This window comes from Rhinolophus sinicus, linkage group LG01, assembly GCF_036562045.2.
Source record: "Rhinolophus sinicus isolate RSC01 linkage group LG01, ASM3656204v1, whole genome shotgun sequence".
In the NCBI taxonomy this organism is placed as follows: Eukaryota; Metazoa; Chordata; class Mammalia; order Chiroptera; family Rhinolophidae; genus Rhinolophus; species Rhinolophus sinicus.
Window position 1 is genome coordinate 119,543,883 of NC_133751.1, and position 26,011 is coordinate 119,569,893.

A 26,011-nucleotide genomic window follows, 5' to 3' on the forward strand; every position below is an offset into this window, starting at 1 on the left:
AGCCATATATGAAAACACAAATTCTTGCACAGAACTCTTTTTCTAAGCCTAAAAAGTGTAGATATGGAAGGACGTACGTGAGAGGCTGAAACTCTGCGTTCTATCCTGATCCTATTCTATCATTTTCTCACCTGGAGACGCCACAAGTCCCATCCTCTCTGGCCTCACCTGTGAAATGAGAATGCTAATAGCAGCTCAGCTGCCCTCAGTGGGTAGGGCAGTTGAGGGTTGCACACACTGGGGCACTGTTTTGCCTTCTCTGGAAGTCCTTGCCTGGTGGCTTTGGCTCCCAGGCTCATCCGCCTTCCCCACCATCCTGTCAGCGTTGGGAGGGACGAGACCACCGTGTGGTGTTCCACGGCTGTACATCTGGCACCCAGCACCATCCTGGCACATTGCAGGGGTTCCATGCATATTTCTGACTGAAGGCACATGTCCCCGGAACTTAAAACTTCACAACTTACTCTATCCTTTGGGGGCAGAAATCCTGCCGAAATGCAGTGCATATTTCAAGAGAAGGCAGTCAAAATCTCACCGAGGTCCCAGCGGTCACCCTGAGCTGCAAGAGGGGATGTTCTTGGGTCTTGTCTTGGGTTCTGTTTTTATAGAACCTGTTTAGAAGTTTATATCCTCCCTGTTGTCAGGACATTTATCACAGCTGTCTGACTGCTTGCCTCTTAAGGCCCCACCCCCTCCAGGTCCTGCTAAGCTACTGTGGACAAGAAATACAGACAATCCACAGAATGGGAGAAAACTTTGGAAAATCATGTATCTGATAAGGGACTTGTTTCTAAATATATAAAGAACTCTTGCAATTCAATATTAAAAAGACAACCTATATAAAAATGGGCAAAGGACTTGAATAGACATTCCTCCAAAGAAGACATAAATTGTCAATAAACACATGAAAAGATGTTCACCATTATTAGCCCTCAGGGAAATGCAAATTAAAACCATGAGATACCACTTCACACCCACTAGGACACCATAATAAAAAAGAGAGATAATCGCAAGTGTTGGTGAGGATGTAGAGAAATCGGAACTCTCATCCACTGCTAGTGGAAATGTAAAATGGTACAGCCACTGTGGAAAGGAGTCTGGCAGTGCCTCAAAGGGTTAAACACAGAGTTTCTATGTGACTCAGCAATTCCACTCCTAGGTGTGTACCCAAGGGAAATGAAAACATATGTCCACACAAAAATGTGTACACCAATGTTGCTAGTGGCATTATTCATAAAAGCCCAAAGTGGAAACAACCCAATGTCCATCAGCGCATGAACAGATAAACAAAATGTGGTCTATCCATACAATGGAATAATAGTCAGCAATACAAAGAAATGAAGTATGATACATGTTATAACATGGATGAACCTTGAAAACACGATGCTGGCAATCGTCTGCCCCAGCAACTTCTATGGTGGCGTCTTGAACAAACTTACTCTCCTCAAAAAAAAAAAAAGAAAGAAAAAAGAAAACATTATGCCAGGTGAAACAAAGCCAGTCTCAAAAAGCCCCATATTGTATGATTCCATTTATATGAAATGTCCAGAATAGGCAAGTCCATAGACGGAGGGAGGGGTTGTTCGGGGAAAATGAGGAGTGACTGCTCCTTGGCCTGGGGTTTCTTTTTGGTGATGAAAGTGTTGTAACGTTGATTGCGGTGATGGTTGTACAGCCTTGTGAATATACTAAAAAACACTGGATTATATACTTCAAATGGGTGAATTATAACAAAAAATTTGTTATGGAAAAAAGGAAATTGAAATACTGTAGCCTGTTATTAATATGTGTAAACTAAGAGTAAACGTGCTTTGACTGAGTTTCAGGACTCTTCACGAGCTTAATGCATGGATTTTGTGGTATCAATGTTGGTGGTTCTGTAACCTTTCAAAGTTATTTTCTAGCTGTTTTCCACATATTTGAGGCTTCTAAGCCCCATGACCTCCATTCAAGTGAGGCTTATGTAACTGACACTCGTAACTGTTGTGGGGGAGATGGTAGCATAAGCTAAACAGTCCTCTGGGCTGCTGAGTGGGCCCTGAAACTTGTGCTCACACAGCAACTTCTGCGCAGTCCTCCCCTCACAAGCACACAGCTATTCCAGGGCCACATGGGAAGGCTTGCGGGGAAGGCGGCCAAAGTCTGAGGCCCATGCTACCCGCTTCCAGGATGGGTCAGCAAACAAGGCAGATGTGTTCTGGTGAGAGGTAGCAGGGAGGCCTCATCTGCTGTTTACCCAAGTCGGGAGGGTTTACATAAGGACATGCAGCTGGAAACCAGCACACAGCTGCAAAGCTGCTAGGTGGGGCCGTAGGTCTGATTCATTACACTTTCGCCACCAAACTCATCGCCTCCTTATTAAGCAGCGAATCAGCGCCTGAGAGCCATCACTGGTCAGTGGGATCTTGCCCAGCCAGGCCAGGATGGCTCCCCGCAATGTTGCCACAGACTGTGGGCTCGGGAAAACATCTGGATGTTCTGGATTTACTCAGCATCAGTTGCCTCGTAAACTGCGAGGTAGGCCAGCAAGAACACAGGCTCGGAGGCAGCTGCGTTCATATTTCAGCCCCCCACTCCTAAGGTGGGTGGCCTCACCAAGTCACTTTACCTCTCTGAGTCTCAGTTGCCTCCTCTGTACAATGGAGTGATGTTACTTTAATGAGCTGTAACGAGGATGACATGAGAGAAGCCAATTGCCATGGTCTGAACCTATTAATTTCACTCCTTTTTCCTTTTGTTCCTCTTTGCCTAAAAAAATTTTAAAACCCTTTTGTCTATGTAAAGCAGAAATAGGTGCACCTAAATCAATACATGGTGTTCTCTGCTGAATGGAAAAACATACTCTGAAATGTTCTAAAAACTTGCCGAGATAATGGCCTGGAGGTATGCACACATTTCCCGCCAAGACAACTGGAGGAAATGACTTGCTGCTGTTTGGGACTCAGGGTGGGAAAAGGGGACGGTGGAACAGGTAGGGGGATATAGTACAGAGAGGCAAGTAGTCAGTGGTAGGGCTCCAAGGTGGTTTGGAATTGGCCGTGGGCTCCCTGAGCCCTCTAGGGGCTGCTAGTTCCAACATCTGGCTCCTTGCCAATGACGGTCCTTACGCCATTGGGGTCCCCAGGACCCTTCCTCGCCAGGATTCCCAGCTCCTGGATCAAACCCACACCAGCGACCTCTCTACCTCCACACCCCTCGAGAACGACAACCCCTTATCCACTGACAGTATTTCTTTCTTTCCTGCCTGTCTCCTCTCCAGACTCCGAGCTTTGCCAGGGCAGGAACTGAGCTGCACTCACTTTTGCAACCTCAGTTCTTAGCCCAGTACCTGGCAACCATTATCAAACTTGAGCTGCGCTGGAGTCATCTGGAGGGCTTGTTTCAATGTGTTTCTGGGCTCCATCCCCAGAATCTCCGATGCTGCTTTGAACCACACTTTGAAAACCATTGCAATAGACAGATGCTCAGTAAAGGTCTGTGCGAGGAGTGAATGTATTAACCAATCACTTGCACGCAAGAACCACTCCAGATGAGACTTTTTTCCCAGGTTCCTTCCCTCAGGCCTCTCCCAGTGCACCCCCTTAAAGCCACCCTGACTCTTAGGAGCCCCAGCATCAGTGCTCTCTTCCTGTGCTCCTCTAGGTCATGAGGGTCAGAGCTGGGTCTTTCTGGTGAGCAGAAGGCAGTCAGGGCCACGGAGGCCTTGTTCACTGAGCCACAGCCCCTCCCTTCCTGTGCATGGATCACCACGCCCACTGCAGCTTGAGGGAGAAGAGGCGTGGTACTGGGACACCACACAAACCCTGGGGACCCAGGAGCGCCCAACCCCGCAACTAAGGAGATCTTCACCAAGGACCAAGTTTCCTGGATGACCATTCACATGGCCCAACTCCACATCCAGGACTCTCTTTCACAACCACAATTTGACAGCTGGGCCTGGAAGACCTGCTCATTGGAACAAGTCATTACCCACGGACATCACATAGGCAGAGCGGTGGTCAGTGCTGGTTGGGAGAGGGAAGGCCGAAGGCCCAGTGGTCAGCACCAAGGCCAGGGGCCTGAAGCATGGTTCCCATGCTGCACAACCTGAGGGCTGAGGGAACCATCATTTACATCGCAATCCACGTGAATAAACCCTCTGGAGTTGTGCAGTGCACACAGCCTGTGCAGTTTTATGCAATAGTTGGTCCTGACAACCCTCATCCAAAAAGTTTCCTCATTCATTATTCCCTGCATACCTACTAGTATGTACCTGGCATGGAGCAAGGCACTAGGGCTATGCAGGTGGCCAGACGATGGCCTGTCCTCTTGGGGCTCTTAGGGGAAAGGCTGGCTACACACTGCAGCAAGGAAAAAAGTGCTTGAAATGAGGGCATGCCTAGGGCTATGGGAGCCTGGGAACAGTGGCTGACCTCTGGCCAGTGGGGTCAGGGAGCTGGCATGTGGGGACAGCTCGTTCCCTCTGGGCTGGTTAATCCAGCCAGGCTGGAGGCTACCAGGTGGCAGCAACTGATTCTGCAGGCTCAGTGTCTAGGGCTGGGTGGCTTCTTGCTTTCCAGGGACTCTTGGAGCTGTAAACCCTGGGGACAGATGGGTCTTGTGGGCTGTGGCTGCCTCCCCCCTCCCCTTGCCGTGGTGTAGGTTTGCACAATCAGGGGTGGAGGCCCTGCTCCTGAGCAGGGGGAGACATGGGGGCAGGGAACGGGGCAGAGGCAGCTAAGACACACAGGGGCAGCTGCAGGGGCTTCTGCCAAGGAGCTCTGCCTGCCTCACGTGGTCTGATTCCTGGGCTTGAAGCAGCATGCGTCCTCTGCTTTGCCCAGCTGATGAGCCAGCTTTTCCAGGGAGCCTTTGAGGGGGAAAGGAAGGCCCTCCCCTGACTCGCAGTGGCCTCTGGACTCCTAGGGTCACTGGATGCCAGCCTCTACGCTGGCAGCCCCTCACTGCTGTGGGGGAGGATCATGCGACTATTTCCCAATCATGACCAGCTCTGCCACAGGCCAGCTCCATGCAGAACTCTGACTTTGTAAGAGTCCCCGAGAGCTCAAATGGCTGCTCCAGCAGCCCCAGGAGCACCTCCTGGCTTCTTCCGGGGCCCTCAGTTTGGGACTCACTCTGCACTCTGCCACTTTACCACTGACTACCCACCGCTTCACTTGTCTGTCCCCCACCAGGCTAGGGACCACTTCTTACTCAGTTCCATGTCTCTGGCACTTAGCCTGGGCCTGGCTCTAAGTAGGTACTCAATTAACATTTGTGGCTTGAAAGACTTCACTGCTAGGCTCTGCCTGAGGGCAGGGTGTGCTTGTGAGTCCCGGCCTTTCTCCACAGAACCTGGCTCGGGCCATCCTGTACCTAGTGGTGATTAAATATTACTAGTTTCTAACCCCTATTGCAGCCTGGCCATAGCGTTACACCTGGCCAGGCATCTCCTTACTTGATAAACTCAGTAACACAGAAGACTAATGCACGGATGTGTTTAAACACTGCAAATAAATAGAAAAATACACAGAGACTCATGCAGCTCTGTCCAGAGTGGAAAATCAAACACCATATCTGAGGCACATCAGAGTACAGCCTGGTCGTGGGTACCCATAGAAGGAGGCTTCAGGACACTGGGTCAGTGGCTCCAGGCCCATGGGCTTCTGAGCCAGGGGGTAGGAGCCATTCAGAGGGGTCTGCCCACTCTCCATTAGACAGGGGTGTCACAGGCAGGGGAGGCCCAGCTGTGGCCACTGGTAGATGGCCTCCTTAGCCTTCCCCAACTGAGGGCTGTCTGGGCTGAGGGCTCGTCTGCGGCCACCCTGCCCAGGCCTCACGCTTTTTCATAGGTCATAGACTTAATCTTTTTGCCTGGCAAGTCCCTTCCCCCCAACTGATGAATTTCAAGGTCCAGCAGAAAGGCCACCTCCTCTGTGAAGCCCTCATCCTACCTACTTAGAGGTCCAAGAGGTGGATGGTGGGGGCGGGGGAGTGGTTCCTAGCCCCCATAATCTCCATCACCCCTCCCCATGTGCTAATGTTAATATTAAAACTAGTAACTTTTTGATATGAATAATTCACATTTCCTAGCCAGGTAAAATGAATTACAGCTTCTGTATAATCTTTCCCATTTTATGGATCTGAAATAAACTGTTAGTAAAAATCAGGCCATTTACTATGCAAATAGAAGCCAGGCGGCTTTCAGGGAAGTCCCCTAGTTCTTCCTTCCATGTAGAAATCCTTAGCCTCCCCAGGGCTGTGAAGGTCCGCCTTGCCCTACAGAGAGGCAGTTGGCAAGTCACATCCCAGCCCCCAGCAAGTATCTGGCACATCTGCACTTATGAGTCACATGAAGAGCAGTTACTATGAAGCGAGGCCAGACACACCACAGAGAGATCCTGACTGGACTTGTACACTCGGGGTTTAACATATAGAAAACTATCATTACTTCCATTTTACAGATGGGAAAACTGAGGCCCCATTAGGCCTTCTTTAAGGTCCCAAAGTTAGCTCTGGCCCTAGTCCCGTGCAGTCCATGCATTTAAGCAGCCTCCAGAGTGGTGAGGGCAGGCACTTCATTGCTGTGAACATGTAAATTAACAGCTGGTCACCTGGTCCCCTTGGGGCTCTCGGGTGGTCTGCTCCCTTCCTCTCAGCTTTCCCTCTGTCTTACTGTCTGCACGAACCCATACTTTCCAGCCTCTCGTTCTCAGGATGTTTCTATGAATCTAGGGCCACCCTCTATCCTAGATTCCAAACCATGGCCGCACAGGCCCCAGTACCCCCTTCCCTCTCAAGCTGAGGGGTCCAGGAGGCAAGAGGAGCCTTCACCTGAGTCCTCCTCCCAACCCCAGTGCCCACAACTGACCTGAGGGGAGACAAAATAGAGGATGCCAGTCTCAAATCAGGGTGTAACAGCCGGGTTACAGCCACACACATCTTAATTGGTACATTTCTATTTTCTCTGTGGTATGTTCCCTTTCTGATGGACGCTCACAAACATTTTACTGTTACATTTCTTGTAATGCTGCCTGGAATCGTTATTTAGACATCATAAAAAAATCATTATATTTTTAAAAGGAAGGCTGAGAAGTTCCTACAAAAGAGACTGCAAAAAGCTCAGGCACACACACAAATACACACATACAAGCCGATCCTCACACAATACACATACGTGCGAGTTTGGTCTGAAAGAAAAGAAAAGTTTATTACCACACTGTTTTTGCAAAATAGAAGTGAGTGAATAATTTATAGGGCTTTTTACAAACATCTAGATTTTCTAATAATTCTAGAGAAATCCGGTTTGACTACTTACAGCAGCAGTTCTGTGATAAACCAACCCAGAAATGGTTACCAATAAATAAAATGTACCATTCCCAATGGGCCTGCCTTCCACAGAAGTGAATCATAAACATTCACATCTGTTTTCTCTAACACACCAAATCCTCCAATGCCATGGCTCTCACCAACGGAAGGCTCTGCACGTGATAAATCCTTGAACCCTTTACTTTAAAAAGGCTCCTGACTTAATTTGTAGATGATAATATTTCCCATTTTATTTTGGCAAGAAGTTAATTATATTGCGCTCTTTGCCGCCAGTCCCAAAACAGCAGCACCTGAAACGAGGCCATGCAGCTCTTGTTCCTGGATCCCGCAGACGACAGGGTACATGTGAGCCAGGCCAGGGGCTGGCAGGGCTGGTGGGAGGAGCCCGCACGCTCCCATGCCATCTGGGATCTGTGCCCTAACCAGACTTACCAACAACAGGCTGGCACAACGTCTGGCCGACGCAAGGGTCTGAAGCACCAGTCCTTGACATCTCCACTGGGATCCGGGCCACAACTTCTTGCCTGGGTCTCCCTCAGACCTGTGGGCAGCTTGACTTTAGTTTTGAAAGCAGGACTCCAGCTGACCCTCTGAAAGCGAGGGACCTGCCAGGGGCTTAGCCAGCCGGCGGCCACCCCCTCAGCCTACACTCCAGCTCCTGGCCACAGGACTGGTCCGGGAGTGGTGACTGATGATCGGTTACAGAGCACACTGCGAGAGAGCAGTTCTGGCTCGATACTTCCTGTTTGGGGAAGAAACCTCCCTGGTGATAATTAGTGGCTCAGACTCAAGTCTCTTTGCTACAGGAACTAAGGCAGGACAGCCAGCAGAACCCAGGATGCATAAAAATGAATAAATGTCATCCATGGCAGGGCAGACTGCCTCACCATGGAGAGAGAGAGAGAGAGAGAGAGAGAGAGAGAGAGAGAGAGAGAGAGAGAGAGAGGCGTTTATGCTTCAGGATACAAAGCCAAACATAATGGCTGCAGAAAGTGGCAATTTATCAATTGCTATGGGAGTAATTTATTGCAATCACTGTGGCTGTCACTGGCTTAGTGATAATTCTCTCCGCATTTTGTGCCAACAAAGGCTTTCTGATCGTCTTTACTTGCTAGTCAGCGCCCACAGTGCAGAGAGAGACAGACAGAAGGACCCACAGACAGAAGACAGCACTGTCACAGAGCAAAGCACGGATGGGCGTGTGCCTGCCTGCCGCAGAGGGCTTTCCCAGTTGACTGGAGATCACACTGACAGCACAAAGGGATGCCAGAGGTCCCTTTGGAGGCTTCTGTACCATTGAAGTAAATCATGCCAAGTCTAGTCTTAGGACAAGTATATTTGATTGTTTCCAACTTGTTTGAACACTGGTGGGGCTGGCCCGGTGGCTCAGGCGGTTGGAGCTCCATGCTCCTAACGCCAAAGGCTGCAGGTTCTATTCCCACATGAGCCAGTGAGCTCTCAACCACAAGGTTGCAGGTTCATCTCACACAAGGGATGGGCTACGCCCCCTGCAACTAACAACGGCAACTGGACGTGGAGCTGAGCTGCACCCTCCACAACTAAGATTGAAAGAACAACAACTTGACTTGGAACCAGTCCTGGAAGTACACACTGTTGCCCAATAACCTGAATTCACTGTTCCCTGTTCCCCTTCTCCAATAAAAAAGAAAGAAAGAAAACTGGTGATCTTGGAAAACGCTAGCTCTGAGTAACCCTTCTCATTTGTTAACCAGAATATATACCACAGGCTCCAGACAGCTTTACTCTGTTATTACCACAGTAGAACAGGGCCCACATGGTTTTCTGACTACAAGTTGTGGCCTCTATGTCGTGTCCCTTCTGCTACAGAGAAATCTCCTTTGGGCAGGGATCTTCTTGAATCTCCCTGGAGTCCAGCAGTGTCCAGAATGTACAGACTGACTCTCTCCTCCTTAGCTCATCTTCCACCCCCCCTCCTTCCAGTCCTAGCTGCTCCCCACTTCTGCCAATGCTGTTACCTCCACCTGAAGTCCTCACATCCTCCTGGCCATCCAAATCCCCCTTCCTTGACGAGCCAGCCTGAGCCCTTGGGCACCTAGGCCCCTCACAGCCCCTGTAGCCCCACAACCATCTCTCCTTGTTCTGAATTCAGAGAAGCAGCTGTGTTTATTAGTGGATCTAGTTGGACAGACCTGGGCATGGATTCAGGTTCAGCCATGAACCTGCAGTGTGAACTTGGGCAGGATACTTCCTGTTGTGATGGTTTAGTCAAACAGTGAATGTGAAAGCCCCCTAACCCACACCTTAGAACTACTCTTGTTTGCATATTTCCTGTGCTCTGCTCTGGGCCTGGACTCCTCTCTGCTGCCTGGTGGTGTTCTGTATCATCACTCAGCTTCCCAGTTAGACTCTAAGCCTCTGGAGGGCCGGGACCTGTGTGCCCTCCACCCGTGTATACACACAGCCCCACACAGTGTGCGCTGCTCATTGGGAGGTCCACAGATGCCTGTTGGGCCAACAGGGCTCAGGTGGTGAACACCAGATCACTCACTGTTCCTATCACTGTTTCTGGGTGGTCTGATCCCCTTGGAGAAGCTGAGCTGTCAGGAAACCACACTTCCTTATGAAAGCAAACCTTCCAGGCGCGAGCGGACAGGAACTCCAAGAGCATGCCCATGGTTCCTGGAGGGGTCCAGGTCAGCTATGATTCCCTGTCCCCTGGAGTTCTCAGGTCCCCCTGAGGTCCCCCCAATCTTGGAAAGCCCCTCACCACACACAGCCACGCCAGATCAGAATATTCAAGAAGAGTTCTAGCAAAGGTTACAGGCCGACAAAAAGCAGCCATACCAGATCTCACAAGAGCAGCATGCTGTCAAGTCTCCAACCTGCAGGAAGGCCAAAGAGCAGGGTTTTCCCGACCGAAGCACCCCAACTCCCATCACAGCCTTTGGCTGCCTGGGCTCAGCACCATGCTGTTTCCTGCCCTTCCAGTTCAGGGTGCCACCATATTTCTGGCGGTCCTGGAGCCTCTCCATGGACAAGCCACAGAGGTCCTCGTCACACCTCCTGCGGCTGCTCAGCCCCACACCTAGGCGGTGGTTGATTCGCCTGACAATGGTGACTGACACCCCACCCCCTCCACTGTGTCTAATGCATTACTGACCCATGTACAGGCCTGGCTGGCCATCCAGAAAGCATCAGCATAGGCCCCTCGTATGCCAAAAGGCCACATGTGACTCTTCAGGCCCTGCATTTGCTCATGCTGTCTTTGGCAGACTATACCTGGAGGGCCACCTCATAGCCACCTGACGCTCCTTTGACATCCTCCAGCTATGGGCCCTGAGTGATTCACCTTCAGGGGGACCCTCACTCTGACTGCAGGGCATGCTGTCACCCTCCCAAGCCAACAGTAAAAGCACAACAGCCTCCCCACAGTCCGACAGCCACACCACAAGCGTCACATGCTAGAGTAACAGGAAGGGTCATTCCATCACAGATGCCAGCATGCTGGCTTTGGGAAACCTGCTGTCCACACGTGCACTGAGCTGACCCACCCCCACCACGGAAAGCTTAGTAGGCTCATTCGCCTGTCCCCAAATTCCTTTACATTTACGTGTGACTGATTGTATAATCTTGAGGCTATTATATTTTACAGTTTAATTTCCTTATCTGATAGCTCCAGGAAGCTTAAAAATGTGTTGTTTGCTTAGATCCCACCTGGCTCTCATGAAGCAGAAGAAGGAGACAAGAATAAGTTATTGCCTGATTGCAGGACAATTAGTGCTCACCTGTAACATGTTCTCCCGAGGGGATGATGGTGATTTATGAGGACAGACTGATTAGGAAGAGTTGAGCATTAGCTAATTCTCCAGTGACAGTGTTCCACACCTGAGGAGGAGGGACACATGCTGCCCTGGGGTGAAGTGACAATTCAGGAGTTCATGGTCTCACATGTATTAGCAGTTACCAATCCAGCCCTGACAGCAGGCACAGTGGTCAGTACCTCCAGCTGAGCAGGAAGCCTTCTCTGGTTTTGCACCCTGGCTCATGTGAGCTGTGGGACCTGGGCCTCGGTGATGCCAAGTGCCCTCACTTGTACTCAGAAACAAGCGCAGGGCATGGGTTTTTGCAGGGTTATAAATGACAACTGACACGCATCCTGCCAGAAGCAGGACTCAGCTAGCTCTTGAGTGCCTGGAACGAAGTTGGCGCTCAGTAAATGTTTGTTGAATGAATAAATGATGAGGCAGAATTTGGACAAACATATGTAGTCAGTGTTTAGGAGCCTCAAGTTTGGGGTTGAAAGAATGGATTAGAGTCTCATGTGTTCTCAGGAAAGTTACATGGTTGGGAGAACAACATTATCTACCTCTTAAGAGTCAGAAGGGGGCGGCCGGTTAGCTCAGTTGGTTAGAGCACATGCTCTTACCAACAAGGTTGCCAGTTCAATTCCCGCATGGAATGGTGGGCTGCACCCCCTGCAACTAGATTGAAGGACAATGACTTGACCTGGAGCTGATGGATACTGGAAAAAACACTGTTACCCAATAAAATTTAAAAAAAAAATTCATTAAAATAAAGTCAGAAGGTTCAAATGTGCTCATACATGTAACATGCTTGGCCCAGGGCTTGGCATGTGGGAAGCTGAGAGTTCAGTCATGACTGTCACTTTGGGTGTGATGGCAGTGGTGCCCACGGCAGGCCGAGGATGTGCGGGGCTAACATGCAGAGGCCTGGGATCAGCAGCAGTTCAGGCTGCACAGGCAGGTGGGCCCAGGTGGAGGGCGCAGAGAGGAGAACGTGAGACTTCTGTAGCCCAATGTTTGAAAACCACTTAGAATGGCCCATCCCCAGCCCTCTCCAAGTTCCGTAATCTCCAGTCTCCTGGAATGGGATGGGGTTGGTGAGGGTAGGATAAGAGTGGAAGAAAGAGGCACTCACACCTCCAACCCCTAGGAGGGAGGAAAAGAGACAGCCTGGCCTGGCTGTAGATTTTCATAATTGCTTAAACTGGCAGGCTTCCTTTTTTAAATTAAGAGGCCTGTTCCTGGTCCAGATGCTAGAAAGCAATTTCATGGAGTGCTTAACGTGTGCAGCTCAGACTGCCCAGCCCAGGAAGACCTGACCACTGTGCTCGGTGGGGAGGGCAAAAGGGGGTGGATCCAGCCTCAGCTGGGGCCCAGGGAGCCTGGGTATCACTGCACAGCCTGCCCTGTCACCAGGTTACCTAAACATCACCCCAGCCTGCCCAGGTTGTATGAAACAGGAGGCACAGACTTGTCCCAGTGTGCGAGTCATAGCCTAGGACACTGAGCATGCAGTCCTGAGGCTGGGCCTGAGGCCAGCGCCGCAACAGAGGAGGGGACCAGGGAGGCCACTCTCTGGGCTTTAGTTACCTTCTCTAGTGAACTGAGGGGTTCGTACTAGGAAAGCAATGAGTCTGGAAAGTCCCCAACAGATTAACACTCACACCCTGGGGGGAGGGATCTGATATTTATTGCCTCCTAAAACTTGAGCACTTCACACAATTGATCTCCAGTCAGGTATTATAGTCCATTTTATAGGGATAACAGGCGCAAAGCCCTTGGAAAGGTTTTACAGTCGAAGAAACGGGTTCAGAGGGCTGAGGAGTCAGCCAAGGTCACAAGGCAAAGAGCTGTTGGGATTCAGACTCGGGTCCATCTAACTCCAAAGCCAGGTGTTGTTCCCTACAGTCACTCAGTTCAGCACCTCCCTCCTCCACCGCTTAGGTGTGCAGCTTCTGACTTGTCATTCACTTTCACTTTTTAACTACCTGGAGCCCTGCCCAATACTCTAATAAGTCCAAGGAGGGAAGAGCCATGGGGCAAGGATGGAAACATGAACAGAAGAGGGATTCACCAGTTTCATATCCCCAGGCTGGAGAGATGTGGTCCCAGCATGACCAGGCCAGGTCCTGAGGAGCTGAGCAGGCTTGGGAGTGGCTGTCAAACCGCCTAGCTCCGTGACGGCTCAGAGGCCAGCGTCACCCTATGCCAACTCCAGGCCTTCCTCCCAGGTTGCCTGGCTGAGGCCACCTGTCCACCATTCAAGGCCTCCTTCAGGAAATCTTTTCTACCCCAGTGACGCCCCCCTACCCCACTAAGTCCACTCATCTACCAGGTGAGTGATTAAGCACCTGCTCCATGCCAGACCCTCTGCAGGCCACTGGGGATAGAGATGGAGATAGAGATGAGAGAAGACAAGTCCCAGGCCTCCAGGTACTCCTGGCTGGATGCCAGGCGAGGAGGGCTTCCCTCTGCAGACTCGGATTCCATCAGCTGTGGGTGGGACCCAGGTGACTGAAGGGGCACATCCAAGTGAGACCCTTTGGTCTTGTGGATATTCTTGCCCCCAACACTTGCATTCTTTGGGCTACCACAATCCTTTGAGAACTTGGCCTCTTTCCCATTAGTAGGTTCCTTCGGGCTCCCAAGTCAGATAAATCTGTGTACAAATCTTCTCCTGCGACTTGCTACCTGTATATCTTTGCAAAATGCCAATGCTATCTAAGTAAGGCTCAGTTTCTCCATCTTTAACTAGATAATAATGGTGTCTTCCGGTCCTGATTAATTGGAATATTGTGTGCAAAACAAGTTGCCTGGCACAGATAACTAAATGTGCCCGCTACGTATTAATTATATCACCGCACTCTGATCGACAGAAATACTTCCCTCGGGTTATTTCCAGAACCCGCACTTATGGAGCCTGTCTCAGAAGCGGCCTTGGACACCTGGGAGGCCTCTTCGTGCCCTCTGCCAACGCTTCAGCGGGAACTGCCTCAATTTTCCTCGCGGGTTCCGCTTCCTAGCTCCTGAACAACCTATTAGCTTAGCGTACCCTTCCCTTTACCCAGAGCGACTCAAATTCCAACCACACCTCTTTAGGCAGCCTGCCCCAAATTTCGGGTAAATAGGCAGAAGTAAGTTTGCCAGGAGAGAGCTCCGCGGGGCAGAGGCCCGCACAGCCTTTTCCCGACCAAGGTCGGGCGACCCCGCCCCTGCCGGGCGGGAGCTGCGAAGGAGCTGGGAGACTTTGCGAGGCAGACCCAGCCCACTGCTCCCCGCCCTCCCAGAGACCTGCGGGCCAGAGCTGCCGGCACAGGGACCTGTGAGCCAGGCGGGTCTGCGCAAGGGACGCTCAGGCTCATCGCCCGGTTCCGACGCCAGCTCCCCCAGAGTCCAGCTCCCCCCAGTCCCGCCCCCCGCGCAGGGCGCACCCGGCTTTCGTCCCTGGGGAAGGAAAACGCGCGGAGTTGGGACGAAGGACCTGGACTCTCTGCCGCCGGGAGCACGTGGCTGTGTACCAGCTGTGTACGCCGTGGTCGCCTGCAGACGTGTGGCGGCGCCTGGCTGCCGCAGGGCAATGGCACAAAGGGGCAAAGGGGCCAGGCACAGCCGACTGACCCGCAGCGACCCAGGGTAAGGATCACTCACCTCTCCGGACCCGCGGCGGCTGAAGGTTCCGCGTCGGAGGCAGCGGCCAGCTCCGAGGCTCCTCCTCCTGCCCCTGCGCCCCGCCCGCCTGCCAGGCTGCCCGCGGGGCCCGCCCTGCGGGGGAGGTGGCCGCCCGCCAGGCTGCTGCTACCGCTTATCCGGGTCCGCCACCTCCCCTCAGGCGGCAATCGCAAAGCCACAGGGTCCTCCATCCCCGCCGGGCCCTGCAGCCGGAGGCAGCATCAATAACCCACGACCCTTTATCCTGGCCCAAGATTCGGAGTCAGTCCCGCAGCTCCCTGATCTGCGCCCGTCACCCCCACCCCTTGGTTAACATGTACAGAGCTCCGGGACCGCCTCTTGGTCATGACAAGGAAGGCGTGGAGTCCAGGGTGACTTCTGAGATCTGCTCCCTTAATATGAGGGGCACTGCCAATCCACGTCCATTTTATAGCCGGTGACGTTAAGTGACAGGCACAGATGGTAAGAGGCCAAGGCATCAGATTGGATCTGGTTTCCTTCCTTGGTGCAATGGAAGCAGGCAGCAGAGTCTCCGCAACAAGCCTTTGCAGGCCTTTGCATCCAGGCCTTTGTGGTCCTGTCACCTCTCTGTCCCTTGTCCACCCTTAGGGCAGACCTTTGACCTTTCTCAGTAGTCCTCAGATTTCAAGGCTCTTGGGCCTCCAGGAGCTGCTGGGGATGCTGGAACTTGCTTCCCTGTCTAGGCTTCCTGGACTCCAAACCACCACCCGCCTCAGAGATGGCCTCGGACACTGCTGGCTGCGCTCACTTCCCCCATGCTGAATGGCATCACGGCATCACAGCATCACAGGCATGGCAGCTGAGGAAGTGAGGGGAGGATATCTTCTGGGAGCTTCCTAGAGGAGTGTGGGTTCATCTGAAGCCTTGTCTCACCCAAGACCTCACATCACGTGCTACTTACTTACCGACAGTTACTCCCCTCCATTTACAGGTCAGGACATGGGCGCTGTGATGGTTGAGTTAGGCACCAATGTCACTCCTGTTTTAGGAGGCTGACTGGGGGTTACTTGTTCTCTGGGACTTTTTCTGGAATATTCCTGGGGGGCGTATTCTGCCAACCCCTGATAAAAAGCTTAAAATTTCTTCAAGAAGCCACTCGGTGCTGGAGAGATAAACCCTGACAGGGGTTATCTGAACCCTGAGGCCAGAGACTGGGTGGTGGGGGGTGGGGGGTACGCCTTAGGAATGGCCCCATAATTGGATCCCAAAGAGCACGGTGGGGGGTGAAGAGGCAGGGTTCTGACAGCCTTGTAGTGGGAATGCTGCTGTGAGGGGCCTCTCCTCCATGCCCCCACCGAGACCCACCCATGAGTATCTTGTGCTTTCTCACCTCCATGGGTTTCCTCCTGTCTAAAATATCCTCTTTCCCTAGCTCCCTGTTTTGCTTGGCCCCCGTGACCCAGATCCTCTCCTGCTTCCTTCAGGGACCCTCCTTCCCCAGCGCAACACCCTCTCTGAGCTCCTGTGGCAGCTCTAAGTCTTTTACCATTCAACACTCAGGGAGCTCCACCACGCCACAGTGTTCCAAGAGTTGCTTGCAGACCCAGTTGTCCATTGTCTGGCCCCTGCCCTTGGATGATGAGTTTCCTTTGCAGTGAGTTGCAAACTTTAGGAAGACAGGAACCAGTTCCTTGTCCCCTTTGGTGCACCTAGCATAGTGCCCTGCACATAGTAGGTGCTCTTCAGATATGTGCTCTGTGCTGATGGGGATCTCTGAGAATCCTTCCTGCATCTACGATGGGCAGCGCAAAGAGATCAAGCTTGGGAAATGGAGGTGATAAGAGATCTTGCAGCATTCTTGGGAGGATCCTTGGACCTATCCAGCATTCTTCTAAAGAGGCTCGGTGGGCATATTTGCGGGGTTCCCCATGAGCTGGAGAGAGAGATCTGAAGGCTGGACTGACAGAGGTCTGTGGACAAAAAAAGGTTTCTATAGAAAATAACCTCACAGGGTGATCTGGTCATAAATTCCTAACTGGGAAGGTCATGGTGGGTAGTCACACCCCTGGCATATACGCAACTTTAGTAAAAGGTTTATCTTTGCCTTAAGCAAGCTCTGTCCATTGTTCTTGTGCACCTAAGTTAACACACCTTTGAAATAAGCTGTAACCACCCTCCAGAGAGCACACAATCTTGTTAACTGTCCTGTAACCCAATCTCTGCCTTGCTTTCTCCCACCTTCAGGTGATCTTCCTTACATTTCCTCCTTAATTCCAAATGCATAAAAGAAACTGCAAAACTGTCATTCTTCAGAGCGTTTGAAACCTTGCTCCCCGGCATATGTTGTCAATTTTGGCTCAAATAAACTCTTATAAAATTTATCTGCATGTTTGGATGTTTCTTACATTGACAGGTGTACAAAGGAATGTCCTAAGTGGAGCATGAATTTCTGCAGGGGAACATGGAGAGGCCTGAAAAGTACAGAAAGTAGGTAAGGGAACACCCTGCTAAGCCCCAAGCACCTTCCGTGGGGACAGAGTCCCAGAGACCAGTTTCCAGGCTCTCAGCCTCGCATGAGGAGGTGCTGGCTGGGTAGTGAATGACCATCAACTGTGATTGGTTGGCCATCAGCTGTAACCAGTTAGCCAATTGGCTACTGATGTAACTGCGGGGCTGCGTTGAATGGTTGGTTGGTTGGTTGGCAGGCAGAGAAGTGAATGGCGGACTGCGGATCGGGTGGCTACTACTGCGTGTGTCTCACCCGGCGGCCAGAGAGAATATAGTGGTATGACTCCCCCATCTATGGCTCCGTGGGTATTCCTTTTTGGCCTAGCCATATCCTGCGTTCTTATGTGGGGAGCGGGAGCTGAGGCCCGCAGGTCACCCCGTGTGACACCTTGATGGACAGAGCACCAGCCACACTATTGGCCTTTGGTACTTTGCCCATCTGTCTCTCTCTGGACTGGGAGTGCCTTGAGTGGAGCTTGTCTCAACTACATGGGGTGTGGTGTGGGTGAGAGCCTGATGTTTCCTCAGTACCTCTGGGTCTAAACTCCCAGCAGATGAACTTTCTGACTCAGGAGGGAGAGCAGTGTTGCTTGAACACCTCCTCTGCTAGACTCATGTCCATGGCCAAGCTAAGAACAGAGCAGTCAGAGCCATGTTGCCCAGACATTAGGCAGACTGTGTTACTCCTGCATTCAAAACCCTCCCTTGGCCGATCTGGTCTCTAAGTCAAAGCAAAGTCCTTGCAATGGCTGACAAGGCCCAGTGTGATCTGCCTGCGCTCCTACCTCGTCTCTCATTAGGGCCCCTCTCTCTACTCACACTCATTGCTGCCATGCTGGCCTCCCCTTCTCCTCATATAGATTAGGCAGGGTCTTCAGGCAGCCCTTGCTTTTCCCTCTGCTGGACCCTACGCGTCCCCATGGCCTTCCCCTCCTCCCTCCTTCAGGTCCTTGCTGAAATACCATCATCTCCATGAAACCCGCCCTGATTATCCCCATCTCTCACCTGTGTATCCTGCCCTACTTTTTTTCTTATGTTTTTGCATATCCTTTATCTCCTAACACACTATAAAACACACTTTCTCTTGGGGAGGAAGAAAGGGGGTTCTATGGAAATTAACCTCATAGGGGATCTGATCATAAATCCCTAACTGGGCAGCTCATGGTGGGTAGTCACGCCCCAGGCATGTAACTTCTTTAGTAAAAGGCTTATCTTTGCCTTAAGCCAAGTCCTATCCATTGTTTCTGTGCATCTAGGTTAACACACCTTTGAAATAAGCTGTAACCACCCTCCAGAGAGCACATAATCTTGTTAATTATCCTGTGACCTGATCCCCACCGTTGCTTTCTCCCACTGTAATCTTCCTTACGTTCTCTCTTTAATTCCAAATGCATAAAATAAGCTGCAGATGGTGATTCTCAGGAGCATTTGAGGTCTTGCTCCTGGGAATATGTCGTCAGTTTGGCTCAAATAAATTCATAAGAATTATCTCCAGGTTTGGCGGTTTCTTATGTCGACACTCCGTTTGCTGTTTATTAACTATCTTCACAGAAATGTGAGTTCCTGCAGGGCACGGAGTTTTAGCTGTCTCATTCACTTCTGTGTTTCTAGTGCCTGGCACATAGTAGGTGCTCAGTAAGTAGTTATTGGATGAATGCACTCTCATTCTCACCCTTCTTCACCTCCTTCATCGTCTCTGCGGAGCTTCCCGCATGGCTCCCACCCACCTCTGGTCTCTGTCGCCTGCCCCAGAGCTAGCAGGCTGCTGGTACAGCAGAGGTGCTCAGTGCATACACCGACGGATGTCTGCACCTGGACTGGCTGAGTATTCTCTTTACGGAGCCCTGGCTATCAGCCTCCTGAGATTGCCCTTTTCCCTGACGACAAGGTTAGCTCTTTGGTTAAGAGAACAGGAGCATCTTGGATGAGAGTCTAGGGTCATCTTCTACTTGGGTTAGAGGAGAGGGCTGTTGTTCAGTCTCAGCTCCTCAGATTGATGCAACATTTATAGGCTGGGACACAGCACATCCATTTCACAAAATAAATACTCTAATTGACTATTAAAACGAGATGGCCAGGAGAAGCCACGTGCCCCGATGTGCTCTGACAGCCCTGGCTGGGAGCCAGCCCACCCAGCCCTAGTCCTGCCTGGACTGGGGTAGCAGCCCCAGGGAAGGGGCCCCTCACCTGTCTTGCCTTTCCACTCACCCAGGTGTGGTGAGACTCCTCCAAGCTTGGGAACAGGTTGCTGCTCCCCGATGTGAGGGAGGGAGTGGGGCTGCAATTTGTTGACTTAAGAACATCCAAACCTAGAGAGAATTTTTATGACTTTGAGCCAAGCTGATGACAATTGCCAGGAAGCAAAACCTCAACAGATGAGAAAATGCTCTAGAGAACGGCAGCTTATTTTATACATTAGAATAAAAGGAGATGTAAGGAGGGTTACATGAGAGCCATTGGCGGTAGATAAAGGGGGCCAGGAGAGAGCAAACAGGGAAACCTCTGGGATTGGATAAAAAAGTAAAACAGAGAGACACATAACTTCTTTTACACTGGTGGGTACAAGCTAGTTAACAATTACCCTTTACAGCACTTAGAGATGGTATTTGAGGAACAAGATAACAGGAAGCCTTTTGTGGTCTCGTGTTCTGGTGCGGTGGGGGTGCCCTGACATGTCTGGAAAAGGAGATGAGTGACATTCCAAGGGCATGTTATCTTAGATGCAAAAAGACAATACACAGGCTAATTTAGGTAAAGATTGACCTTCGGCAAGCTGCAGACCTCGGACATGACCACGATCCACCATGACTTGCTTTTAGTTAGGAATTTTTATGTTCAGACCATCCTAAGTGGTTGCTTCCGGTCTCTGAGTTTTTAAGGTCCACCATGCAGGCCTCCCCTGACCTTGTCAGGTTTAGTGTGTGACCCCTTTTTCCATCCACAAATTCAAGGTGGGGTTTCCTGAGGGTGATTCGGGAAAATGGAGGGATTGTGTCCGCCACTGTGTGATCCGATGGGTAAAGCCATGTCAGAACCACCTAGAGCTGAGGCAGCACCGACGAAGAGAATGGTCTGTGAAGACGGGGCACTGAATGGGGAGGTAAGCTGGCCAAAGGGTGCTTGGGGTTTAAGCTCAGAGACTCTGTTTTCACATGGCACCCTCTTTCCAGACAAGGCACTGAGATCCCTCACGCCTGCCCCAAATCTCCCTGCACCCCAGAGCTTGGTACTCTACTTTGGCATAAGGCTGCCCCCTTTCCAGTCCTCTGTTGAAACATGAACTCTCTTGAGAGGAAAAGTTCTCTGAGCTCAGTGAAATGAGTAGCTGTGTATCCTGCAAGTAAGATCTAAGCAGACTGAGAAAAATGCTTCCTAGAATAGTAGTTTGCAGCTCATTTTATGCATTTCGAATTAAGGACGGAACACAAGGAAGATTCCCTGAAGGTAGGGGAAAGCAAGGTGGGGATTGGATCACAGGATAGTTAACAAGATTTTGTGCTCTCTTGTTGATTGGCAGCTTGCTTGAGGGGTCAGAAAAGAGGCATTTCAAAGGTGTGTTAGCCTAGATGCACAAAACAATGGACAGGGCTCCTGTAAGGCAAGAATAACCTTTTACTAAAGAAATTATAAGCCTCAGGCATGACTATCTCCCATGAGATGCTCCGTTTGGAATTTATGGTTAGATCACCTTGTAAGGTTACTTTCCATAGAACTCCCTTTTTGTCCACAGTACAGAATAAGTCTTTGTGTAGGATCAAATGTCTTGGCTTGTGACGAGGCCATCAGTGGCTAATGGGGATGTAGGAAGCCGGCCCAGGGAGTGTTTAGTGAGCCCAGGAGTAAATCCTTTTTGTCTAGTCCTTTTTTGTAGCATTTCATTGCCTTTTGGTTGGGGGAGATTGCAAAGGCACACAACTAGAGAAGTCTGGGCTTTGGCCCCTTGTTCCAAAGGTGGTGCACAGGATGGCCTGGGAGGATTTTTTGAAAAATATTTATAAGAGTTTACTTAAGCTGGCCTGGGAGGTTTTTTAAATTGCAGACTCTCAAGCTCACTCCAGATCTCCTGAATTAGAACCACATTTTAACAAGACCTGCCAGAGATTGTATGCACATTAAAGTTTGAGAAACGCTGGTATACACTACAAATGAGGAAACACACAACTCCTTGAATACCTGGGCCAAGGCAGATGACCTATACTGGACCACACCCATCCTCACTGGGTTGCACTTTAATATTATGTACACCCTTTGCTTTCTCAATTGTCTTTGTGAGCCAAATGGCCGGATTTAATCTGCTTCTGAATTTTTATAAACATGGCAGAGCTGGGATTCCAGCCAGGCTCACCTGACTCCCAGATCTTTCCACTACCTCTGCCTCACTAGCTGGGGGCTCCTGTGAGCAGAGGCTGACACACCTTCCGTGACACCCCCTCCTTCCGTTAGAGCCAAGGACTGGGGCTAGCTCTGCGCAACGGCAGAGGAGGAGCACTCTCTGTGCTTGACCAGATGAACCGGGGACCTTTTCCCCAAATGCTTCTCAGTGCACCCCTGCCCCGCCTAGGGGAGACACTGCCAGCTGTCCGCAGCATCTCCAGGGTTTATCTACCTGATATTTTATAGCCTGGAAGAAGTTCTGCAGAATGTCAGGTAGGTCTTTACCGTAAGAGTCTGGTTCTACCTTCAGGTGTGCGGCCTGATGTCACTGACACATGCATACGTGGGCCATCATCCTCAGAGGCATCTTCAGGCGTTTGCTGGTCGCTGGCAGCAGGTGAAATGCCAGGGCCCTGCAGGAAATGATAAGGGAGATCAAGGTCAGGCGACCTGCTGCACGCGCCAAGGCCACAGGGTTACAGTGAGCAGGCGTGAGGCCTGCAGGGCGGGGGCGGGGCCGGGCCTTGGTCTCTGGAGGGCACTGTCGGACAAACACACTGACCTGGGTCAAAGGTGGTGTCCCCACTGAACTTTGGTTTCTGTAAGACGAGAGTCTATAACTCCTCAGGTGAGTGTGAGAATTGAGTGAGACGTTACCAGGAAAGTGCTGGGCACTTAGTAAGTGTTCATTAAAGGGCAGTCAGCCAATCCGAGAGGAAAAGAAATGATGTTCAGGGAGAGGAAGGGAGAACACTGAAAAAGCCAGTTCCTCAGAAATACAGCTCTAGAGAGGCCCCTTTCCTGCCCCTTGGAAACATTTTCTTCCTCATCCTATGCCCTGACTTAAACTCTGAGAGCCCCCCAGGAACAAGGGCTCCTCTGGCCTCCCCTTGCCCCCGTGGCCAAGAACCCCGCTGGGCAAGAATGCCAGCCACCCCTCTCCCCTCTCCTCCCCCGTCCCAGTGGTCAGCTTGCTCTGTGGACACCCTGCATGGGAATCAGGAGACCTGGCGATGCCCTACCTCAGGCTGATCGCGGGATTGCTTCTCGCTGGGCCTCTGCTCCTGACAGCTCAAGCTGGCTACTCTGAGTCTGGAAGCTGCTCTGTGAGGCTGGAGCCTCCTGGGCATGGCCTCCACTCCTGCTGAATGCACAGGCACACCAGCTCCTCTAGGTTCTGGTTCCAGCTCTGCTGCAGATACTGTGACCTTAGCTGAGACCCTTCCCTCCCCTCCCTGGGCCTCTGTGTCCTCAGGTATAAAATGATGAGGGGCGTCGCATGCTCTGAGGAGGCTGAGCTCCCTGCAGATGCCTTTGAGGAAGGAGGGCCTAGACCAAGGGTGGGACTCCAGGGCCCACCCACCCCTTATCTAAAGCAGGGGGGCTCTTACCTATCTATGGGGGGGGTTCAGGTTGAACACCCCTGAGTTAGACATCCTGAAAGTACCCTCCAAATCTAAGACCCTAATCTGGTTAACGGGCGCTGAGGAGTGGGGGAGGTGTGGGGCTGCCAAGCCTCTGCCTTCTGGGGTAATGGGAACTTCTTTCTCTTTGGGGGGGAAGTGGAGGACAGGCGGTAATGGGAACTTCTTGTGTTTGCATCCAAAGGCAGTAGTTCCTAGTTGGGCTTTAGGGGCAGCTGGTGTGTGGGGGTGGAGGGGAGGTACAGGCCCAGGGGGGTATCCCACTGGGGTAGGGGCTCTAGTTGTCCTCTTGACACAAAGCCCAGGGGGGGCCACATCTCTGCTGGTGCCTTTTTCTGGATGCAGCATGCCTAAATGAAATAACTGGCTATAAGACCCAGGAATACGGTGTTCATGCAAATTTATGCAAATTAAGCTGGCCTTAGGCTAGGTGCCCTGGGATGGCAGCTGGTGGGGATAGGGTGTCCCCTGTCCCTTTCACTTCTGACTTTGCCTTATGCCTCCTCCACTTCCAAGGACTTCACAGGGAGAGGCCTGGGGCTGCCTTCCCTCTGCACTGTCCTCAGGGGGCTTAGGCAGGAGACAAGCAATGATGGAAGGCCCACTGTGGGTAGGTCCCATTCTATAGGAAGGCACTAGGGGCACCAATGGGACACCAGAGAAGATTCCAGGCACAGACCCTCTGTTTCAAGATAATGTCCTCATTCCATAGAAAAGGACAGTGAGACTTAGAGAGGTGCTGTCAATTTCTCTGTCGCACAGCTGGAAGTGACAGAACTGGAATTCAGTCCAGAGCTGTCTGATCCTGATTCCATGCCCCTGAGCCATGACCATCGTCTGCAGTGCTCTGCTACCTAACAACTAACTGCCATGCCATGTGTATACATGTGGGCATGATGTGGGCATGGAGTCGCTTAAAGCTTCCAGAGCCCTGCTGTGGAACTCAGGCCCACCGAACATGGTAGCCCTGGGCCATCTCTCCATTCCGACCTGGGACCTGGCACTTGGAGGTGCCTGGTGCATGTTTCCATGAATGCATGAGGGCACATCTTTAAGGGAGGTACTGGGGCTATTTGTTGCTCTTCCCCTCAGCCGGCCTTGTCTAGGCCAGACCGCACTCTGTGGGTAGCTGGGGGTAGGGATTTGTTTCAGGAAATGAATGTTCTATTAGCCAGTCATGGGGAAAGACACTAATTCTGGGATGGGGAGTTAGGGGGCCTTAGACTCACGCAAGGACGTCCCCGCTGGGGCTGACTGCCCAGGAGCAAGAGTTCTTGCTCATGGTGGAGTTGAGCTGCAACTTCCTTCCTCCTCCATCTCCCCTCCCCCTCCTTGGTCTACTCTCCACGTCCAGGGAGTTAGAGAGGCACAGGCAGGAACTGAGTGGAGTTGTAAGGTCAGGCTGAGGTCTGTGTGAGCTGAAACTGCTGGACTGGGGTTAAGTACAGGCTTTGAGGGATATTCTACTCGGAGTCACAGTGGGGCCGGCTCATGCAGTGGGCGGTCAGGGATCCCATTCCCTCTCCAAAGCAAGTGGGGTGTCCGTGGTCCCCAATGGAGAGAACTGTCCACGTAGAAACATCCAAACCTGCAGAGAAGTTTAATGAGTTTATCTGAGCTAAACTGAGGACAATTACTGGGAAGCAAGATCTCAAGGGTAACAAAACGTTTTGGGAAATGGTAGCTTCACAGCTTACTTTATGCATTAGAATCGGAGAAGGAGCCCTGAGGAGGGCTGCATGAACTGTATCGGTGGTAGGTGAAGGGGTTGGGAGAAAGCAAAGTGGGGAAATCTCTGGGATTGGGTGAACAGTAAAATGGAGAGACAGGTACTTCTTTCACATTGGTGGGCTCGGGCTAGTTAACAACTCACTTTTTAGAGCACACAGAGATGGTTTGTTGGGCCCACCATGCTGGTCTCCCCTGAGCTTGCCAGGTTTAGTATGTGGCCTGTTTTTCATTCACAGAGCTATGCCCACACAAGTGGACATGTGGCTGTCTCATGTAGTTATTGATAGTGTGGTGGCCAGACCAGAGGCTGGAGGAAGGCCCTCACTTGGAGCTCTTGGAGAGAGTTTTCTGGGAAATACTCAGAAATAATGGGAGTGGGGGTGGGGCAGGTATACTCTGAGAGGCAATACCTTTCTGGGGAGGTGGTGGTAGAGGCTTGTGTTATAATGATTTCAGCCTGAAAAGCAAAGGCACTCTCTTTTTGGGGTCACAGGCTTTTTGGGGTCAGAGAATCATAGATCCCAGCCTGGTCTCTGGCATGGTGACTGGCCATGCACCCTGTGGGGGGACAACACCCACTGAGGCTGGTGTGACGGTGACAGAAGGAATGGCCAGAGCTGGCGGGGGTTGGAGAATCTGGCGGCAGTGCAGGGTCTCCAGCCCCAGTAGCCAAGCTTTCTACCTGCAACCTCAGAGTCCTGGGATTTCTTTGGAATTTGACTGGTTCCCCAAGTGAAATCACACACAACTTTTCACTTCCCCAGTCTTATCACAAAGGGACCAGGTACAATTCTGGGTGAAATAAGACGACAAACCCCATAGCACAAGCCCAAGTCCTTGGCAGAGGGCAAGCAGGAACCGGTGGCAGTGTGGTGAGCCTGGCTGTCAGGGTAGCACCTGGCTTCTTGCCCAAGCCAGGCAGAGGTGGGGGAGCACTTAGGCCGGGGTGGAGGCCCAGTCTGTTTCCCTGACCATTAGCGAGGCGAGCGGCTGCTGAAAAATTAACGATAGGCCTTGGTAATGCACTTTGGAGAGGAGCGTCCCCTCACGTGCTCCAATGCGTGATGCAGACTCGAGAGGTGCGTGGGAGTTGGGCAGGGCTGGCTGTCTGGTCTCTGGAAAAGAAGAGAGAGCAGAAAGACATGGAATCTGCCCCACACAGCCTTTCTCAGGAGTGTATTTGAAGCAGTGACCCTGAAGATAGGGCATCTTTTGCGTGGTTCCCACTTGACTCTCAGGTCTGGGAAGCTG

The 26,011-nt window shown here is 51.5% G+C and overlaps 1 protein-coding gene across 3 annotated transcripts in view; it reads right to left on the bottom strand.

Moving 5' to 3' along the window:
* Positions 1-21,915, bottom strand: part of STEAP3 (STEAP3 metalloreductase) — a 48,699-nt gene extending 26,784 nt beyond the window's left edge. The window contains exons 1-2 of one of the 3 annotated variants that reach the window (XM_019714914.2): positions 14,742-15,005; positions 7,741-7,849 (exon numbers count right to left, since the gene is read on the bottom strand). In XM_019714914.2, coding sequence (XP_019570473.2) covers positions 7,741-7,801 — 61 coding nt within the window. In that variant the 5' untranslated portion in view covers positions 7,802-7,849; positions 14,742-15,005. Of the gene's footprint in view, positions 1-7,740; positions 7,850-14,741; positions 15,006-21,890 lie in introns of those variants that run through there. The other 2 variants (XM_074335344.1, XM_019714915.2) reach the window with 2 other exon arrangements.
* Positions 21,916-26,011: the final 4,096 nt, after the last annotated feature.